Source organism: Cloeon dipterum, chromosome X, assembly GCF_949628265.1.
Source record: "Cloeon dipterum chromosome X, ieCloDipt1.1, whole genome shotgun sequence".
Lineage (NCBI taxonomy): Eukaryota > Metazoa > Arthropoda > Insecta > Ephemeroptera > Baetidae > Cloeon > Cloeon dipterum.
Genome location: NC_088790.1, coordinates 11,101,456 through 11,120,708, shown reverse-complemented (window position 1 = coordinate 11,120,708; position 19,253 = coordinate 11,101,456). Strand labels below are relative to the sequence as shown.

At 38.6% G+C, this 19,253-nt stretch overlaps 1 protein-coding gene across 1 annotated transcript in view; it reads left to right on the top strand.

Annotated features, from left to right (window-relative positions):
* Positions 1-19,253, top strand: part of LOC135945218 (ras-GEF domain-containing family member 1B-like) — a 72,550-nt gene that overhangs the window by 24,614 nt on the left and 28,683 nt on the right. The window contains exons 2-4 of the mRNA XM_065492746.1: positions 12,197-12,314; positions 16,825-16,958; positions 17,071-17,164. Coding sequence (XP_065348818.1) covers positions 12,197-12,314; positions 16,825-16,958; positions 17,071-17,164 — 346 coding nt within the window. The remainder of the gene's footprint in view (positions 1-12,196; positions 12,315-16,824; positions 16,959-17,070; positions 17,165-19,253) is intronic.

Genomic DNA, 19,253 nt, shown 5'->3' with positions numbered 1-19,253 from the left:
GCCAGACAATCAGCCACTTAAGACTCGGGTCAATTGTTCTCGGAGGGTGGCCCCGGAACAAAATCACCGGCCTGGCGTGGGTGTGCCCGCCGCTTTTGTCTCTCTTTATTTTTCCCTCCTTATCTCGGGCATTATTTTCGTTTCGGCCAAACGCAGTATATTTCCTCTCCGAATGCTGAAGGCCTCAATTAGTGGGAACAATGCTACCTGGCCGATACGAAAATTATTAATGGCAGAAAATTAGTCGGGCGGAACGAGAGCACGTTCTTTCCTCTCAATGAATTTTTTATGCAGCACACGCCGATCTACAAACAAACATCCATCTCTAAAAAGTTAAATCCTCGCTCACGAGCAGCAGCAACAGCAAAATCCGCTTTTTGACGCAGATATCAAGCACGATTTTTTTCTGCAGATCATGCGAACCGATTGAAAGGCAGTTACTTTGGTTTTGATATGACGCAACCTTGAGTGAAAAAGTCAATCACGATCAAAAAATAATGCGATTTATTGAAATCATTATTTTTTGAGGAAATAAACAATCGGATCTATCTGCTGATGGATTTCTCCCTTTCATCATGGATATATTTTACGTCCGTCTGCAGAGTGCTCCTATTTTTTCAGCGTAGTTTTGTCCGCACTAAAAAACTGTAGCATTTACTCAGATTAAAAATTAAAAATCCTGCATGTGATTTTTATGTTTCAGCCTATGTCCAGACAAGGATTTTTTTTTACTGAAACTAGGCCCTATATTTGACCAGAAACGCCATTTAGAAAACCCCGAATTTTCCACATTTGCTGGTTTTACATACCTTTTTGAATTTCGAGTTTTGGAATTTATGAATTTTCTCCAAATCAGTTCAAATTAGTGATAGAACTAAAATTTGGACATCGTTGAACTCGTCTCGTCAAGTGGAACAAATTTTCTGTTGATCTCAAAGGTCATATAATTATTACGGATGATTTGAAATTAAATAAATGGTCTGTCTACAAGTTTTAAATGCATATTTTTATTTTAGAAAAAAATTTATATGGTGTCTAGTATTTTTAAAGGTGAGAGGCCAAATCCAACTGAAGTAAAAAAAACAGACACCAAACTCCTCAAATAATAACTAACAGTTTTTTCTATTTTCATATTTAATCAATAAAATGAAACCACTTTTTGGTTTAGAATGATATTTCAATTGTTATGGTTCCTTACCTTTTTTAATTTTGTCTTCTATCAGAGGACTTTCATCATCATTATTTTGATAAAAAAACGTTCTGAGCCACCAATATTCAAGTTACAATTTGTAAAAATGGCAAAAATATACTATAGCAGGCGAGGCAAGTTGATCGATTGGAGTTCCCTACAGTCGTTGCATGAATGCCAGCTTAGTCAGAAATAAATCTGAGATGAGGCATCAAATAATTTCACGCCCCTCAGGACCACATCAGGAATGTTTTGGTGGTCGGTGCTTCTATAGAAAAAGCTGCAAGTTCATATTAAATTGGCCTAGACGCATCAGCAACTTTTGTCTGGACGCCAGTGTATTTTTATTCGTCATCAGCAAGTCTCATCTCTTCCTTATCCGCGAGCTGCATCTCCATGGTTTGGACACAGCAGTGCGCAGAATAAAAAGCGGCCTTGGCGGTCCTCTTCATCCTCCGCGCGCGCGCTCGTGCTGGGCACGGACAAACACCTTGACCAAATTAACGCCGGCACCGCATAATAAAACGCATTAATCAATTCTCGAGCTGGAAATAGAAAGAAAAATTACCGCCGATTCGGCGTTTTCCAATTCCAAACACGCCCTTGCGCCCGAATGAAATACGCCTAGAAACACGAGATCGATGGGCGAAGCTCTTTTTCTCACTTTTCTTTGGCTCGGCGAACAATAATTATTAATGGCCGCGTTCGAATTTGGTTGCGAAACCGAAAGTCTCTGCTGCTACGTGATAATTGGACGTGTCTATTGGAACTAATTTCATTAGGAACGTAATTTCTGTTCCCATCAAAATATTTGTCAGGAGAGGAAAAACCGATCAGGTGTGTGATTTATCGTCCGTGTTGAAGATTGAGTTATGAGCAGTAGAAATCATGCATCTAAAATTGATTTGTCATTATAAAAGTCAAATGAAAACAAAGCAGCAAATTTGAACAAATAAAGTAGAAATACACGCACAGGATTAATTTTTAAATTTAAGAAACTTGGCTCGCATTGTTAAGGCAATCTCAGGAGTGTCAAAGCAATGAGAGGTATTTGAGCAGTTCGGAGATCTAATACTGGCTACCCAATGTCAGAAATGGCAAAAAGTGGTTAGTTTAGTGACTCCTCGAATTGCTCAAATTGCTCAACGGGCTGGGAGGCGCACCGGCGCAGACTCGCTACTTGCTGGTTTGCACCTTTCCAGCATGCGTGATTTGGCTTCACGGGACAAATGTCTAGCGTTTCAATGCAGTCCTCGGTGCGGAGGCAAGTGGCCCTTGAGTGGGCTGGGTCCCTGTGCGGCCTGGTGGTTATCCGTTCGCGGTGTTATTGGGACCCGGGTTTCAGCATTCGTGCTAGTGCAAAATAAATAATGCCAAATATTAAATGTTATAAAAAATGCCAAATATTAAATGTCACTGATAGACGTAAACTGCATGTTCTAGTCCAGACTCACAAAATTTTGTATAATAATAGTCCCCAATATTTGCGCAATCTTGTAACAACAATGCATGATGTCTATTTTTTGGGTAGGTCACGGGCGCATCGAATGTGACTTCGGGCCCCCTTTGTCAGTGTAACAGTGCCTGAGCAGTGCTTCCAAGTCATTTGTTATCGCCTGTGGAACAACCTGTCGCCGAATCTGTGTATGAATGGGAACTCAAGTGCATTCAATCAAAAACTAAGCCAAACATTTCTTGCCAAATACTGATATGATAGACTGATTTTACTATTCCCTCTGTTATCAAATAAAAAAATGCTTTGTTATATTTTTGTTAAGTTCTGGATGTGGATGTATGGGGCACAGTTGCCCTGCTGATCCGTAATAAACCAAAATTTGAATATAGTGCAGTGCGCGCCCTTCCCGGTCCTCCGGTCCTCGGACAGGGATAAAAAGAGCAAAAAAAAAAGAAACTTAATGATTCGCTGCTCTGTGTAGAAAATTAATAAAAGCTAACCACCTAAATTTAATTTTCCACACATCATAGTAGAGCCATTCAGTTTCTTAAATTTGAGGAAGTTGAAATAACAAGTTGAGGTTTAATCGCAAAATTTAATTGAAAAACTGAAGGAATCTAAAATGTTTCTGGGTGTTTCCACAAAAAATGTGAATGGTCTGCTATTTTCAAAATTTTCATGGAGTACAATTCTAATTTTTTGTATATTGTTAGGGTGGTAAAGAGATGTCGAAATAATCAAGTTTTCGGAAAAATTTAATTACCATTTTCCTGGAAATTGGTTTGAAATCTGGAGAACATGCTTTAGTTGGCTTACAGACACCATTTCTGCAATCAGAATTTCATATATTGCCATCTGCTGCATCTAGAGAGCTCCCACTAGAATATAACTAATATTCTTGGAAAATCGTTCAAAGTAAGATCCAATTCCGCAGCCCCCCTAGAGTCAAAATTAGGACACACTGCAGCCGCAAAAGGCGAAGGAAATTAAGCCAAGCCACGACATAGTCAATTTGGCCGCTGTGTCGTTGCACAGTATGTGAAAATCAATTTTGCATTCCCGCAGGCGTAGCGAATTATAAGCGCAGCGGTTATGTAGAGAACAATGGAAACTTTTTGATTGATAAAAAGCAAATAGGCTCGGACGAGACCAACATGCTGCGGTGAAAGTGATATTTTTTCTGGCCCCCAAATAACTAGCTTTAACTCGGCATTATGCACAAACGAAACGAATCATCCAATTTTGCGCACTAATTAAAAACGAATCAGACATATACGCGCTTGTTCATTCAAATTCCAATCGAAACGCTTGTTTGTAAATACAGCGGAGAACATGCCTTTTGTATAATTTATACACCAACTAGTCGCTTGTAATCTCCGCGCGCGCTCGTTTGTTCGGAAAACCGCGTGCACACCAGCAGAGAGAAGCTGGAATTTTAATCACTTTCGCTCCGTAAAAGCAATAAATTACGCCGGAGATCAGATAAAAACATATGCAAAAGAGGCGAATGTGCAGCGGAACGAGGAACGCTGCGCGCTTTCTGCAATATTCATAACTCGTGAACCAAGCAAAAGCATGGAAAGAACGACGACGATAGAAAAAAGGATTCTGATGCTAATGAATTGTACTCCTCGCACAAACATGGGCACGAAATTGCGTCCTAATTTGTACAATTTCCATGTGAATGATTCGACAAAAGTCTCGAGCACAAAAGGACGTTTGTATTGCATTATGCAACGCTGTTCGATAATGCGTGTTTTTTTCTTCTTTCCAAAGCTGGGTGGAGAAATACATGAATAGACGACTCACTGGTAGCTGTCTATAAACGTTAGGAAAATAATTTCCTCAGCTACTCGGCCATAGTTCATTAAGGCAATAAGTAAGCAGCGTGTGCCTTATTGGGCGGCACAAAGTAGGACGAGACGCGCGCGACGTCGCTCAATAAATCCACCGGCGTGTCGAACACTCGCGCTCCTCGTTGATGAACTCGTTACTCATTCATATTTTTTATGCGCACAGCTCCAAAACAAGTCGCGGGTGCTGACGTAAGGGCGTGTTATTTTTTCCTCTCGTCGTTCTCGTCAAAGAACAGGTGATCAAACAGATTTAATTTTAATATCATATAGAGTAGAGAATAAAGAACGTGCAATTTATATTCATGAAAGATTTTCACCAACTCATTCGCAGCAGAAGCAACTGCTGTGGAAATTTTGACTAATAACATGTATAGGAAATACGATCAAACTTTGATACATGAATGAGATTAATGTATATATATGACATATTGTGAGAATAAACAAAGATTTAGCTTAACAGTGCTTTTTTATTGTATAATTTAGTATAATTCATTGTTTAAAAAGTGTGCGTAATAAGGTTTTTAAATAAAACTACATTATATAAATTTTTTGCACACTTAAATATTTAAGTTGCATGTTTTAATTATTAAATTTTTAATTTTTTATAACATTTAAAATTTTTGTTTGTTATTATCTTTTAATATTTTGTTAATTATGTTCATAAAATAATTTTTGACTAACTTCTGACAATATTTATTATTTTTATACAAAAAAGTATATATATATGTATTAAATCAGGTCTCATTCTATAAATTCTTAATTAATAATATAAAATCAGAATATTGTAATTTTTTTCTTCCGACCTGAAATAATGCATCTTTGAATCGTGATTCTCGAATATAAATTTAATATTGGTCCTGCAATTCCAGGATTTTAAATTTCGATATTAATTTGGATGGAGTTTCTCTTAAAAACGACGATAAATATGAAGCTAGAAAAACCTAGATATTTCGAGTTTATTCTAATATGACTCCATGGCAAAAGAATGCAAGATAATATAAACGCAACCCTTATACACAAAAATCAGTTACAATGTGCACGTAACACGATATTAAGTCTCAAAACGGTTGGGACCTTTTGGGAGGGGGAGGGGTGTATCAAATTCGTTACTCTTTTCAACAAAAATGAAGCGTAGATTAAAGCTGAATAAAGGCATGCTCCACTGGTTTCTTTGAACCCGGACGATATTATTTTTTAATTTAATATCCAATCCAGCTTTATTTCTTGAGGCAACCTTCAGAGGTGCCACTCTTATGGCAGATTTTCTGCCCGACCTACGAGAGTAATTTATTACAGATTCCCTTCTCATCCGTCGCAGTTCCACGTAATTAATTTCGCAGATCACGTTTTTGGCTCGCCTAAAAGCGAATAGCTATTTCTTTGCCGGCTAAATTAGTGTCTAATTCGTGAAAAATCAAAATTCCGCGAATGCGTGGCGCCACTGGTGACGGTTTCATTAGGCTGGCTGCTTTTCTGGATCGTTTTTTTTGCCATTTTTTACGCACGAGCCATCAGCAACAAAGCGGCAGTCTCGAGAGTACAACTCCATTCGCGCTCCCCGTCGCGACACGGCTTTTGTGTTTTCGTTCACGTGTGTGTGTGTTTCTCCATAACTTTCAGCGCCTCCCGCGGCTTGATGCTTTTGTTGGCGGATCGTCAGAAATAATAATAAACACGTATCCGCGTCCTGATGGTGCCCGCAAAACTATATATTAAATCAACCGCTTTGTTTCGCGCGAAGAAAGTGGCGAATCATCGGAATAAATGGAATATAAAGCGTGGCACCGCTACCATGAGGGCCTGAGGGCAAAAATTAACTGTTTATAGATGAAGTTGAAATCAAAAGCGATTCAAAACTGAATTAAATATGCATATTGTATTGAGTGGCAAACATTATTTTGTAATATGGTGGAAAAAAATGTTTATTAAAGCCTACCATAGGCACAGCTCGATATTCAGTGCGCTAAAAGAGAAGAAAAGGTCTCCATAAATTTTTATACACATTCATTGTTTGAAACGTTGCAAATGATAATTATCGGCTAGCTGGAAAATATTGGTTTATTTTCATTTTAAATAACCAAGGGATATTTATTCTTTTGCAACCCAAAAATAAAAATACAAGAAAGAATTTTTATCAGTACTAGAAAAAAGTTGCAAAAACGATAAATTTCAATGGCAATTTCTTGCCGCACTGAGCCGCAAACAAGTGAAATAAAATTTCGAATTTTAATTTACAAGTAAAAACTTATTTATATCGCAAATAATTAAAAAAATCAGAACATTTTATGAAAGTGTTAATTCACTTTCAGCGAATAATCACCGATTTTTTCATTTCCAAATAAGACCACTTTCTAAAAGAAATTTCCGCACAGATTAATACCGAGCACTGCTGTGGTGATTAATAATTTTGATTATTTATTTAGCTCGAGCGGCAGCTGTTATTCAACATCCGAAAAGAGATAAGGGAACAAAACGCGTAATCCCGAGCGCGCATTTCTGGCGTTGATCCGTGGGCGATGGTTTCACTTTTGTTTCTGCAACGGTTTCTCTCTCGAATTCGTCAGCCGCGAATCTGCACGGCCGGCTGAGCAGACGCGTATACACCATTAACGCGATGCTCGTTGCCGCGGGCCAATTAAGCTAGGCTTGATCCATCGGAAAACGAGCATCAATCGTTCAATAATGGTGCTTTTTGATTCGTCAAAATCGTGGTCAGTGCGGAGAAAGTAACTATGCTGTTTCTATGAATGGAATGTTTTTGTTCTTTTTATAGTAAGAAATTTCTATAGAAGACTAGAAACAAAAGTTGATATTGAGATTACATTTCATCATATTTTATTGATTTTAATCGATTACTAAACTGTTGCATTGCCATTTAACTTAACTGTAAGGATTGTAGAAATATGTCATCAGATTTTGCATGGGAATTTCACAGTTTTGAGGTAAATAATAAGGATTTTGCACAAAAACCTCTTATTCCCCTTTTCACAATATTCAACGTTGTGCACAGCTTGAGAGGAAATATTTTATTTGAGGAAAAAGAAACAGGCAAAACAATACCATTAAAAACAGACGATTCTCTCGATAATTCAACTTGTAAGTGCATTTCATTTTTTTCTGATTTACACATCAAAAGATGGTTGTGTCGTGATGACAGTTTCTGAAGTGCTTCCTTCGCCTTTCATCCCAAATTTGTAATTTGACGCGAAAAGTGGAGCTAGACAGTAGAGAAAATCGCGAGCAATTTTCATACACGCGAGCGAGCGAGTGCCCTTTAAACGCCTTCTCATTCATTTCAGACTGGGTGAGATACGCGAATTGAGGACACACCTGCACTTGCGATTAGTGATCCCCAGCAGCAGAGCAATTACCGTGGGTGCTAATTTCTAGCTTAAGTGCGAGCAAGGAGCGAAAAGCGAGAGCGTGTCGTGCAAATTCTTCACGCACACGCTCTCGACTCAACGAAAGAGCCCAGGCATTTTAATTGGCGCGGCCACAATGAATACGAATTCCAGCCCGCAGCCCAAGAGGCTTCTTCGCGCACAAGACACATTGTTGTTGCTCGCTGGGATGTTAATCCGAGTCGCCGGCAGCCCCGAATTTGGAAACTTGGCGCCGAGATCGGCGGCTCCGTAGGAGGTGGAAAACGGCGTTAAAATTTTTATGACGACGCCAGCCAGCATTCTGCGCACTGACGCCAATCTGTAATGTGAGCTCGAGGAAAATGTTTAAATCGTTCAAGCAAATTTAAACTTAAAGAGTTTGTCATTTAAGCCGCGCATTAAACAATATTCGTAAATCCTTTAGCAAAGTTTAAGCTGTTCGCTTTTAAAGAGGATTGGTACAGAAAATAGCAGAAGATTCTTGTTGCAAATGCATTAAGGATTCAGTTAAAGTCTGATTTGACGAGCATTGCAAATTTATTAGGTTTGTGGCTGCAAATTTTGCATGCTTCTCAAATGCTGAAGACTGTCTCCCTACTTGAAATCTTATTTTATTTCACGACAATTTTTTCACAAAACGTATTGTGCCCCGTTGAATAGATCTTGACGAGAGGAATCGAAATCTGCTTAACAAATATGGTCAAAACGATGTAAATGTTGGAGGAAATTGGCAAAGTCGTCTTTAAATTATTTCACATTGTAAAACCATTTGTTAAAACTAACAATTTAATCAACTTCTTAAAGTAATCAACAATTTGAATGATTTTCACTTGTTTCCCTGCATCAATCAACTTTGAAATTATTATAATACAGCCCTTCTCCAATTTTGTAATTCAAACAATTAAAAAAACACACTTTGTTGAAATACATGTGAATGTCCTTTTCCATTGAAAAATATGCCAATCCAACTCAAACACTCGACAGTTGCGGAAAAAACATGGGAGCCCACGCCAATTTGTGATAGATTAGCTCTTTCCCAAATTTTAAACAGCTTAGCGGCTTTAAAGCAGTTTTTGTGTCATTTCGCGTGTGTGGTAAACGAATGCAATAAAATTGAAGGTCACTCTTACTCTTTATTTTGCTTCCGAAAACACGATTGTCACGTCGCATTATTTATACAGCACTGTTCACGCGCGTGATGGTGACACTAAATCGGCCCTTTTGCCGGTTGGCGCGCGGTGAGAGGCGTGAAAACGGCATAAATCTCGAATCGATTATCCGCTGACGACCTACGCACTGCTGAAAAAAGGCCGTAAAAGCACTTCATGATCACATGCATAAGCCTTTAATGCCAATTTGTTGTGTCAAAAGCTAAAAGCGAAAATAAATTAAAGGGTCAACATGTTACAGAATATTTAATACCGGTTTAATTCGCTTTCAAAAATTCCCAGCATTAAAGCAACACATTTCAACAGTGAGTTTGAATTCAGAAGTAATTTTCAGGATCGAAGAATAAATGTTGCATGTGAAAACTTTAAAATGAAAGCAATATGTAAGATGTTGAAAGAAAAAAATATTCATAAATTGATACGAGTCCGTGACACTATTTTACTAAAAATTACTAAATTACGAAAACATAAATTTTCTATTAACTCTGACCCTCTCAGCTCAGCAAGTTTTCCATTTGTCATCTCTCGACCTCGCGTCGCTCACTCATAGAACAATAAAATTTCACACTCGCGGCGGTGTTGTACAATATTTGATCGCATCCGCGAAGGAATTTTAACAAAGTGCGAAGGAACAGCACAGATAATTCGCGGCCGCGTAGCGAAAGGAAGAGAGTCAAGGCGAGGAGGTCACTCCATCCGCACGATCTCGTCTGCTGACAGCTCTCCTTCAATTTCGGCACGAGCGAAAAGTAATATTCAAATTAATCAAAGCGCGAGCGCAGCGGTGCTTAATTAATCAGAGAAACCGTCTCATCCGATCGTGCGTGTTTCGATTCTTTCCTTCGCGGCGAACGAGGCAGAGAGAGAAATCACAGAGGTGTGTATTATAATTTTCTTTCTCGGCTGCTATATTGTGTGTAGTTTATAATAACACATGCTGCTGCATATGTTGCGAGTGCACGGCGAGCACGTATTGAGTATTAAATCGCTTCGTTGGCTGGTTTCGATTCTTCCCGCATGACCTGAGCCTTGAATTGGCGCATATCCCGCGATTTCACGGCCGCTACATCTCTTTCACTCTTTCGTGGAAACGTGTTTGTATGTAAACAAAGGCAAAAATAACTTTTTTTTATCTCCATAGACGAGTACCAAAATATCCTAGCGAAGTAATCTGAAAAAAAGAAAAAAGATACTTCTGAAATGTATTTTTTTTATTTTCGTTTATATTTATAAAATCTGAGACAAACATTATAAAGTTGATCCGATTTTCTGGAAAAGGGTTGATTTTTATTTGTTCTTATTACAAATTCGAAAGAAACTGTGATTCTTGAGATAATTTTATTTAGCACGGGCACTGAGGAATGCTTTGTGTTCCTACTAAAACTTTGGTTCAAGTCAAAATCTCTTTGAAGATGACAAGAAAAACCCTGAAATAATTACTTTTCCCCTGGACAAATTGAAGTAAATGGAGAAGTGTTTAAGGGGAATAAAATCTTCTTTCTGAAGTCCACATTATTTAGCAGACGATTCGAGACTCTCTCGATTGCAATTCGAATTTTCTCCTGCTGCATTCCACTCCGTCGGTTGCATTTTATTCCTCGTCCTCCGAGAGTTGTTATTATCTCTCTCTCTCTCTCTTGTTGTAAATGCAATCCAGCTGGAAGGGTACGAGCAGCAGTTTTAATGAGAGTAACAAAGGATGTCGAGTCTAGATTACGTGATCGAATGGCGAGGTCGCTCGCAGCCATTAATCTTGGAGCGCAAAAGGACCAAAGCGCCGATATTCGAGGCAAATGGTATCCTTAACACTCCATTGCTCCCCAGTCATGAGGAAAAAGGAGTTTAATTCATTTTTTTAAGAATCGAAAGGAAGAATAACTCAGGAAATGTTGTAAACTGTATACTGATTATGATTAAGATTTTAAAAATAACCGAAAACTTTTTGTTTTGACAGGAAAGAACGTATAGAAAATAACACCATTTTTCTAGACGAAATCTTAAAGCTGCATTTTTCAAATATAAATTTGGCAGTAAATGACCAAAATCAACAATTAAAAAATAAGAATTTCCATGCAAAGCTAAACCGAACTAGAGGGTAATTTAATTTTCCTACTTTTTGGGGTTTATTTATCATTTACAATGGAATGAGATAGCTATAATGATGGGAATTTTGAAAAAGAAAACTCTCTAAAAATCGCCTCCAATACCTTATGTAATTTTAGTTTCAACACAATACCTTCAAAACGTGGGTAAAAAGATCGACACTAAAACAGGAACATGTGTTCCATAAATCTCAAGAAAAAACTGCAAAATGACAAATTGCCCAGCAAATTATCTTTCATTCAGAAGCTGATTGTGAGGCTTTCCACGAACGACTGTCCATAAAGCCTCTCATATTTCCTATTCATCTAGCCGACTGCGGTCCACATTAAATGAATTTCTTGCTCGCTGGGGAAATATTTGGCGTGCCTCTTGGAAGATGAGCTCCTTCATCAGAATAAACACGCAGGTGCAGCCGCGTAAATGCGCGATCGAAGTCACTATGGCGACGAGAGCTAAATTAACAGAGTACCATTCGCATAAACACACGCTCCTTGCTCTCTTTTATACAGCTCAGCAGCAGGTGTGTAATTATTTGCTTTTGGACTCTATCCTGATAAAAAGGCAAACATCCAAAAGTTTCAAAACGCGGAAACTCATCGCCGCTTTGGGAAAGAGTAAACACGAAATTTCGGATCTTCCAGCTGAGTGAGCGAGCAAGTGGCGAAAGCACTCTTTTTAGGAAAACATTGATTCAGCGCTTCATTTATGTTCGTCCTCTTTTGTCTCGACAAACGACCAGTCATCTTATTGTTTGCTCGTGTGCAAGTGTACTTTTTTCGGCAAATACGCTTTCCAACGAGAAAGGGAGGCGAATCGTGCTAATTGTCAGTGCAATTGGTTGCACTTTTCATTCACACCAACCGTACTCGCTGATAAAAAGCGCTTTCGACTTCAAACACGTGTTCGCAACAATTAATTTTGAAGGCTGTGCACTATTTACGAAGTTGAAAAGAAATCTCACTAGATTTTTGGATTAAGAATTTAAAATATATAATGAATTTGATAAATTGTTTATTAAGTTGTGTCTTTGTTGTTGACAGAGAGATGCGTCCTGACCAAGACCCTGACGAAGTGAGTTCGCGCAACCAGTGCTGTCGTACAGTGGACAAGCCGCGAGATCCGGACCGCACCAGGGACCTCTTCGGATTGCAGCTTGAGGTAACTACTACATTCAAAATTTGACTTTTTATTCCACAAACTATAAAAGTACAATATTTATCTTTTGAATTATGTTGAATATACGATGCATGTTGCAATATTGCATGCGGTTAAAAAGCAAAGGCTCAGGTATTTTTTCATCGCCCTCTTTTCCCAATTCAGCGGGTCCCAAATCCCATAGAAAATAAAAATGATTAAAAACGACATGTCAGGGGTCAGAGGTCAAAAGTGGCATGAGGTCAAACAAACTCAACGAAATTTAGACAAAAAGTCGATCTCTTCTTGCATATTGGGTTATAAAATATTTCGCAAAAAGAGTTTTTTGCGGGTTTTAGAGGACAATTTTGGAAACTGTGAGCCCACAACATCTTTTCTCCTTGCAGTGAAATTTAAAAATTATGGTGTGCTTTGGATACCTCTCGCCAAGTTCAAACAAACTGAAACTAAACAAATTTAATGCCACATAGGTCAGGTTCTAAAGTCAATACTGTTAATTTAGGTTTCAAATTAATTCGAAATTGATTGGAACAATTTTACCCGGTCTCTGTCGCAAATACCAAAGCAAAAACGAGCAGTGAACGGTGATATCCATGTGTAGTATTTATCTTTTGCATGTTGTGCACTTCCTGTAGTGTTAAATAAATCTTTTATTCGATTGTAATTTTTGAAAGTAAGCTTAGGACTTTTGAATTTTGAAAATATGTATGCAAAAAAGTTGTTTCATGACACATGTGTGAACTTAAGTTGAAATCTTCAGAGTGGTGTTCTTTTTTGTTTTCAAAAATTTTAAATGAAGAAATGGGGTGATAAGTTAAAATCAGTTTTCAATGATTAAAAATATTTTGAAACGGTGAATCAGCGTATTTAGCAGAAAATTTTTATTATTTAATTTATGCTTTGTATTTAAATGATTAGTTACACCATCTTTGCTTGAAAAACCATTTTTTTTAATTTGACTTGTAAGATTGTTTAAAATTTCTTTTCTTTGATATCGAATAATTTCCAATTTAGAATTTAGCACTCTAACGTTTTACTTTAAAGAGAAAGTATATTTTCCTAAAGAAAATAGGCTCATATATTTATGCGCCTATATAGCAGTCCAAAGATCGACAGTGAAAATGCAAATATTAAAAATGTTGACAGTTTCATGATATTTCCCTCCCGTTTAGAACTTGTTCTTGTTTAACAACAAAAGTTTAGTGTCAATCTAAAAGTCCCAGAACAAACTCAATCAACTTATTTTGCATTGCAATTTCAATCACTTTGAATCACACTGTCTGGTCCATCTATGGAATTGAGGTCAGTTGATCACTGCTCACTGTTATAGTGCGATTTTTTGCAACAATTGTGACGTCACGAAATCGGCTTTGCATACCAATTGAGAGAAGATACTCAACCAACAACACAGCTAGCATTTTATTCAAAAAGCGAGCACGCAGAGGAGCCTATTCTAATAGGGCATTTTCCAGGTCATAAGCTGCTCAGAGAGGGTAGATTGTTGTGCCGATCTCGAGGGACGAGCCTTCAGAGCCTTCAAAGGCCGCACTCGCTCGCTCGACTCTCTCGTGCCAGCGCGACATCCCACATAAATAATTTCCCATTTCATTACCGCGTCTGGCTCGCTTCCCTGCGGTGGCAGCTGCATTCCTGCGGCACCCACATCTTTCTTTCTCTCTCGTTCCCCGCGACGATGCTGGAGCGAAGGCAGAGAGAAGAGAGCGAGAGAGACGTACGTGTGCACCGCCCTCGGTCGCGCTTATCTGATTCGAATTTATGTTTGTGTAACCTCCGCACCGGCGTGCGCAATTAAAACTCTCGCGGTGCACTTTCCGATTAGTCACGCGCGCGCTCGGGCCGATTGTTTTCATAATATTATTTATCAGCCAGCGTTGAACGGCAATTCCTTCCAATATTCGATCGGCCGCCCGCGTGCCTTTTCATTTATTAAACAACTCATTCGACGAGTTGCGGGGCTGCAGCGACGTTGATTGCGTTGCCTTTCATTCTGCTCTGTCTGAATTGACGTGAAAAATTGCAATAATAAACGAACGAGTGGATTGCTGCGTGTGGGCTTTGGTTTTTTTTATTCAATCCCGTTCTTTTTATAAAAAAGCAGGCGCCTTTTGACGTGGGCTTCTGGCTAAATGCGGTTTTCAACCTTTTGATAACTACGCTGCACCTCCGTTTCCTATTCATAATATGTGCTTAGAGTGCAGTAAATTAAAATTGAACTTGTTGACATGACTGCACTCAACTCATTTAAAATGGAATGAATAATAATCCTCCAACTGACATACAAGCTTCATTTTCTTTTTTTTTTTTTTTTTGCTCTTTTTATCCTTGTCCGTCCGAGGACCGGGAAGGGCGCGCACTGCACTAGCACGAATGCTGAAACCCGGGTCCCAATAACACCGCGAACGGATAACATGGGCGCACCAGGCCGCACAGGGACCCAGCCCACTGAAGGGCCACTTGCCTCTGCACCGAGGACTGCATTGAAACGCTAGACATTTGTCCCGTGAAGCCAAATCACGCATGCTGGAAAGGTGCAAACCAGCAAGTAGCGAGTCGGCGCCGGTGCGCCTCCCAGCCCGTCGAGCAATTTGAGCAATTCGAGTCACTAAACTAACCACTTTTTGCCATCTCTGACATTGGGTAGCCAGTATTAGATCTCCGAACTGCTCAAATACCTCACATTGCTTTGACACTCCTGAGAGTGCCTTAACAATGCGAGCCAACGGGCTGGTTCGATTTTCATTGAGAGTTTTAATTAATTTGATGACTCATACATCTCAACATAGTTTGATTTGTTGATATTCTTATTTACATTTATATAATAAATACTAAAATAATTAGAATCAGCAGAGTCAGTAAATTATGTTACTTTGTATTACAATTCGTTAAGCCAAGGTACATAGTCATGTGCAATTTAATTGATTCTATATGTTATTCCGTTAACGTTATAAATTCTTTGAATGCTCTGCAAATAATGGTAAATTTATTCAGAACTAGCTTTTAAATATCTAAAAAAGGTTTTTGACACCCCTGCGTTGGTTGATCAAAATTAGAAACCGTTCTGTATAGTAAACAGGCACGACCTTATAAGACACGCCTGTCGCATCTACCTCGTTATGGAAATTAAAATAAACCGAAACATTCCTTTGAATCAAACGACCGTGTTTGTAGACATTTGATTGACTCATTTTATTTTTCCACCTCCAGGAATTCGATGAGTAGGTGGTTCTTTTCGACGAGTAAGTCTTTAAAGCCACAAATAAAATCACACATTTTTCAGGGGGTATTGCAACTTTGTGCACTTTTGCCATTAAATTGGGAATTTTTCGCGCACGATGAAAATAAATTAGAGTTGGGAATATGACTTGAACCCCTGAAATTTGTCCTGAAGTTCTGTTAAAATGGGCAACTGTTTTTAACGGTCAACAGAAGATAATGAAAATTTGCAAAAAAAATCTGTGCAACGCATACACGAAATTGTTAAAAAAGTTAACTTAATAACCACAAGGTATTTGAAATGAACTCGTTCTTTGAATTAATAACGAAACACGATTTAATATGCTTAAATATTTAATTTTTAGAACAAAGTTTCAAAAGAAACGTGCTTTTTGGAGGTCTGAATCCACCTGAAAAAAATCAACTATTGGCAGAATACCCATGATAGCACTCAAAATAACATTTAAAACGTTTTACCCGACGCGTTTTTAGTCATTGCATTGAATTTTTGGTTGAATAGAATTGAAATCCATTCAATCTGGGGTCTGTGTTTTCCTTTAAATTATCTGTACTATTCCTGCAACAATTTTTACTATGTGAGAAATTATTAGAATAGAATGCCGAAGGCATTTTTGTCCAATGCAAGCTGCCTGCTTAAAATCCCAGTCTATATAGTTATTAAAAAGAAGGAGACTCACGCCTCAGGGATACATGCACCCAGTTGGTGAGTGAATCTGAACCAGTTCCCAAAATGGTCTGGACTGTATTGAAATAATAATGCATCATTTTTTATGGTTAATTCCCGCGCTTTCAGGATCTGTTCTTTTAATTTCTCGTATGGTTTTAATTGTGTTATTTTGAATTACCTTACATTGTTGCAAGCGCGAGTAACACAATTATATTATTTAAAATGGAAGTGATAATTTTCTTTATTTTCGTAAAGAATTTAGACGTTATTTGACTTTTTAAACAATTTTAAATATAGCAAAGAGGCTATTAAAATTAGTGCTATGCGATGCTGGGCAATTGAATCCAATAAGAATGTTTGAATTAAAAAAGGTAACTGTCGTGCACCTCAAAGGAGGGTAAGACTTTAAATTCCCAGCCTGAGTGGTGTGTTAAAATATCCTCTCAACTAAAAAATGGCCAAAATATTTCAAAATTATGGATATATCGAGCGTACACTTTTACATGATTAATATATATATATATATATATATATATATATATATATATATATATATATCAAGTTATTTAAATATTTTTAATCATTTTGTAGGTGACCAGTCTACTGTTGGAGGCGGAGAGACGCAAGTTGAGCGTGTTGCAGCGCGAGTTGCAGGCCGCACTCGCAGAAGGTGGCTCGATCAAGGCCAAGGAGCAGCAGAAACACGAACTCATCCTCGCAATTTCGTAAGCGAATCTGTTTTACTATAATTTACACGCAGCTTCCTGCAAGCGTGATTGATTTTCACCTTTGCATGCAAATATTCACTCATCAGACTGTTCTTCTCTTGTTTCTCAGGCGGATCCAGGGACAGCACGAGCAGCTGGAGAAGGAGTACAGACAGCACGCCATCGGGGTCCTCAGGTGCTCCAACACCAGAGGGTCAGGAAAGGTGAGTCTGACCTTTGACCTTCCGCAGGTCGCTTCTCTAGATAATGTAGCCTTATCTAATTATGTTGTCGGATGGCTTCACAAGGGTTTCCACACTTAACTGCTTTAATGAAATGAGTCGGTAAAACGAGAAAACACATATCACCAAAACAAACCTTTTATTGATGTAGGAGAGACAAAAGACCTTTCGCCGCGATTTAATTTTACGGTTCCTTTCTCCCCTACGTAAATCATGATATGGCATTGCCATAGAAACGAACCCAGTTCGGAGAAAATTGAATTTGAAGCCCACATGCCGAGTTAAAGCAGTTTTTTTGTTTCACTCTGTGGCTCGAATTGACCCGCACGAGCGCAGAACTGTCTGACGTGGGCGCTGTCACTTTTCACTTTTTCACTCGTCGCTGGTTTGACCCCGACGGACGTTTGGTCTGGATGCAAGGCGAAAACTCACTCACCCACAACAGCAGATCGGTTTCGAATTTGGCAGCAAATGCGCGGAGGCGTGATTTACGACTCGGGCATAATTATGTTCACGTATGATCGGTTTACATAACCTTGGTCGCGCCGCTCTTTCCGTCGGCGTGCGAAGAAGAAAAGCGTAATAATATTGGCGACTTTGAGTAATCACCAGCTGCATCGCGCGAGATTATTGCGCGAATGTGAATCATCGCAAAAATAAAAAATAAACACTTCTTGGCACACCACTCTCGCGATTATCACTCTGCGATTGATGATGCGCTGCTTTTTTGGCGTGTTAAGATGCTCTGACCATTTTTCTTGCGCTGCCAACACAGTTTGATACGTTAACATAACCGAGTGAACATTTTGTCAGCCGCCCCTTATTCAAAAGCAAAATTATCAAAATTATATTTCATGTAACGCAACTAAAACTCTTTTTTAACTGTTAAGTTATTTTTACTTTATAAAACATAATCATAAATTTGTTTCTTTTAATAAATAAACAAGTAAATACTTTTTAGTTGATTAATATTAATTTTATAATTTTAAAACTGCCTTTAATGCCAAGTAAGTATATATTTGAGATGGCTTTTGCGTCTTTCTTTAAAAAATTTAAACGTACTCATCTCTCCTTAGCAATACATAATATGACTAAAACACTTTTTTTTCGTCTTCCGTTGTTAATATGTTGCTTACTTATAAATCGCATTCAACAAATAAGGTCAGATAGTGGAAACAATCTAAGAAATTATATTCATAGTCACATCACAGGCTGAAAAGGTGTGTACATATAATGAGATTATACCAAAAGTAAACATCTCTAAATGTAAAACCTGCTTCACTGACAGTTTCACCTGCGAAATTTTGCTTTTTATGTAATATTTAAAGGGCTTTCAATGGGAAGTCCAAACCGCATCGTCAGTTTCTGTCTGTACAAGCCGGTAATAATTCGCTTTAAGTCGGCGTGGAGGGGTTTAAAGAGAAGCAAACAGTCGCGAAGAGTAATCAGGCGCACGGCTCACGTGAGTCGCGATTTTCTCGTCGAGCGCCTTGTTCTCGAGTGGCGTATGCAACCGGTGCGGCTGCTTTGTCGCTCAGGTTGCCGGCTAGACGTCTGTTTGGTTTGGCGTCGCGAGCGAACGAGCGAGTAACTTGGGGTAATTGAATTACGCGTCGGCTCGATTGACTCGAAACACAGCGTGCGTGAGTCGAATAGCGAGCAGAAATGCGTCTTGATTAATTCGGCAGGGACGAATTCAATAGAGCGCATTATTCCGTGGAACACTCAACTCAAGTGGCAGACAATCTGCCTAATCTGATTTCGAAACGAACGTTTCCGGGACTTATTCTGTTTAAGTTTATTTGTATTAGGAAACGGACTTTCTTTGGAATTATTGACTGAATTTCTTTATTGATAGTTTTTGAATCTTTGTTTGAATGAGTTGGATCGTAGGGAGGATGATGGCGGCGAGGTTTTCTCAAAAGTTAGTCCTTTTCAAGAGCGCAGTTGATCGTATTTCATTGTCCTCTTCTGTGTGGATTTTGTTTTGTAGTTTGAGAAACGCTGATCCAAGGCCAAAGGGGCTAAATCTGCTGTAACATTCAGTGAATAGAACGTGTGAAATCATTTC